General features: G+C 38.9%; 1 protein-coding gene across 1 annotated transcript; it reads right to left on the minus strand.

Moving 5' to 3' along the window:
- Positions 1–378: 378 nt before the first annotated feature.
- On the minus strand, positions 379–846 carry FSUBG_14081 (uncharacterized protein; the record flags this gene model as incomplete). Its single annotated transcript, XM_036679038.1, has 2 exons — positions 379–505; positions 614–846. The coding sequence occupies 2 exons, from the start codon at positions 844–846 to the stop codon at positions 379–381; spliced, it is 360 nt and encodes a 119-aa protein (XP_036530459.1).
- Between the last annotated feature and the right edge of the window lie 2,089 nt (positions 847–2,935).

Consider the following 2,935-nt stretch of genomic DNA (forward strand, 5'->3'; position numbering starts at 1 on the left):
GTTCAATGTCTAAGATGCTGATAAGCCCCTCCTTCTGAAGTGCTGACCCTCTCTTGGTCGCTGATCTGTGGTGATCCGTTTCAACACAGACTGCTGGAATCGTTCTTCCCGAGTTGGTGCAGAAGCAATATGCGTTCTCATTCTTGACAAAACGGAATGATCTCTGACTGGGTCCATGAAGAGGTTTTGGTAGATGCTGTTGACAACGCAGGCTCCGTAGTTGTCACATTCGAAGATGTTGCTCAGCATTTCCTTGCGGAGTTTATTGTCATTATAGAAAATATTCATTTAACACTCGAGTTCCTCGCGTCGCTGCGTAAGGGGCTCTTACGACTTCTCAAGTCCATTAATCACGTCTACCTCGTAATCGCTTTCTACTTAGCAGATGTCTTTGAGGGCTTCAACGTCGATAATATGCTCTGTGTCGGTACCCAACTCTTTGGAGACAATACCCTTGAATATATCGACAGTAGATCTTTCTCTGTTACTGTTCACTGGATGGGTTCTGGTTGCCAGTGTTGTTCGATTAGACAAGTTTTATTAGTCCTCGCGCACGAACAATAAAACAGCTTTAATACCTTATTCAACTATGCTCTCACTCAAACAAACGCACTTCTCCGGTGCCGACTCATCCTCGGTTCCTGACCGGGCTTCTTGAATGGTTGACCTTTTTTTCAGGTCCCTCAGGCCTGCCTTTCGCTTCCGATTCTCCGGGCTGTGAGCTCGTCGCTCCTCATCTAAGGCTGCGACGTCGATGACTTCCGCACTGGGCTGCTCAAAGGGTGACTTAGTGGTCTCCTTCTGTCTAAATGCTGGCAGTAATTGCGTGAGTTGCTTTTGATTCATGGTTTGATGAACAGCCCTGCAAAAGATGCTATTTATTTCTAAATCGGAATGGTGTCCACAAAGAACAACTGCATTCTATCATCAGTATTAATGGTATATTAACGCTTGTCGCCGTTACGGGCTAAACCGTCAACAAGTCTGCCGCTACGCTACAACTTTTATGCGCACTATGATGACTTCATATCAACTTTGGCTTGTCGCCCAATCCGATGTTTGACCTTCACATGTTTGCGCAACCCCCGAAGCGTTGTCGTCATCCCCTCTGGCTTGAGCAACTGCAACCATTACAGTCATATATTCTAGTATAAGCACGACTTTCGACGCTTAATTCATTTCACATGTCTTCTGCCTTACGAGCAAGCATTGTCACTGTGTATCCATATCCTGCTGCCGCCTTAGAATCTTTTCCTTAAAGCTTCTAACAATATAGCCTTTAACAGTATCTAGCCTCTCACCAGCAACTTTAATCACTTAGCCGATAATATATATATCTTTTTTATAATAGTATAAAGAGGGGGCCAGTTAGCCCTTTAGTACAGTAGTTAAGTACCTAGGCAAGCCCCCTGCAGTAATGCAAAAAGCAGTAAGTTTAAAACCTATAAAGGGTATAAAAAGACCCCTTATTAAGGCAGGCCTTTAAAGTAAGCCTAGTATACTAACCAAGGCTAAGGTATAGGTTTATTACTAAGTATAGTTACTATAAAAGCTAGAGATTATAAGAGGTTTATTAGCTTTAATTAATTAATAAATTAGTTATAATAAGTTATAATAAGTTATAATAAGTTATAATAAGTTAAAAATAAAGAAAAAGCTATAATTAGTTTAAATTAAATAAAGCCTAATTTTCTTTACTTTAAAGGTTAAATAGTAATAATATAAGGGAATAATAAAAAATAAGGCTAGATTAAATTATAAAAGGTAGTAACCCTAGATAACTGCAGGCAGCTTAATAAAACTCTAATTTACAAGGGGGCTAGTTAAGCTTAGGAGTTCTAATCTGGCTCAGACCTGGCCTGCTTGTTAGGCTTCGCGTAAGCCTTGCTAGACAACCTCAGTGGTCTGATCCTGTTGAGTCTGCAATGGACAAGATATAGAACAGAGTAGTTGAGATAGTTGCCTGAGCTATAAATATAAGATAAATAATTGGCATCTCTTCAACTACAATAGAGGAACTTGTTCGCGGTCAACCTTTGTATCGCACAATGTTCACAGCCGGTTCGTTAATGTTTTTAAGGCTTAGGAGCATACTAACGAAAACCAGCATTAACAGACACCTTCCTTCGACCCGCTACAACCTGTTCGATCGAGGCACCATTACCTTCTCGTTATTTCATATCCCCATACACACCAAGCTGGATATACATTTGCAGACACGACTGCGCAACCTCGTACGCCTGCCGATCAAGGCATCATTGCCTTCAGAGCCGACCATGCTCCCCGCTGTTGTACCTCTACATGACTACCTGATATTACCCATGCCACAACTATGGGGTTTGTGTACTAGCGCAGGTTATCGTGTGTATAAGATTCGTCACAGAGCCTGGTTGACATAATCACCTTCCCGCAACTAGTCGACCCCGTTGTTATTAGCCTCAACAAGAAGAATCCATGTTACTGTTACTACAACTTGACAAGTTTCTCAGTCGTTATACTCTTCATCTGGTTTTTAAACCTACGTCTCTGACAACGAAGCCAAAGAGTGTCTTTCGACATTATACATCTACATCCCATCCTTCTATAGCATAAATAAACATCGACGACTTGAGTCACAACCTCCCAGACCTACAAGCTAGTATTAATATATATAAAGGGCACTTTATAATATAATTTAGGCTGCTATATTAGTATAAGATTTTTTTCTTTTTATACCTAAAGACTATAGAATTATAGTAATAAGTCTATATTATAATAGTACTACTTAATTTACTTTAAAATTTAGCTTAATACTTATAGCTAAATATTATAAGTCTTTTATACTATTTTAATTATTAATTTATTAATTTCTTATACTTATTATAAAAAAAGCTTAATTTTTACTTTTAAATTTATAATTTTAAAATTATATAGTAAAAAAGGCCTTATTATAAAC

The sequence above is a fragment of the Fusarium subglutinans genome, assembly GCF_013396075.1.
Source record: "Fusarium subglutinans strain NRRL 66333 chromosome Unknown NRRL66333_c0000541, whole genome shotgun sequence".
Taxonomy (NCBI): Eukaryota; Fungi; Ascomycota; class Sordariomycetes; order Hypocreales; family Nectriaceae; genus Fusarium; species Fusarium subglutinans.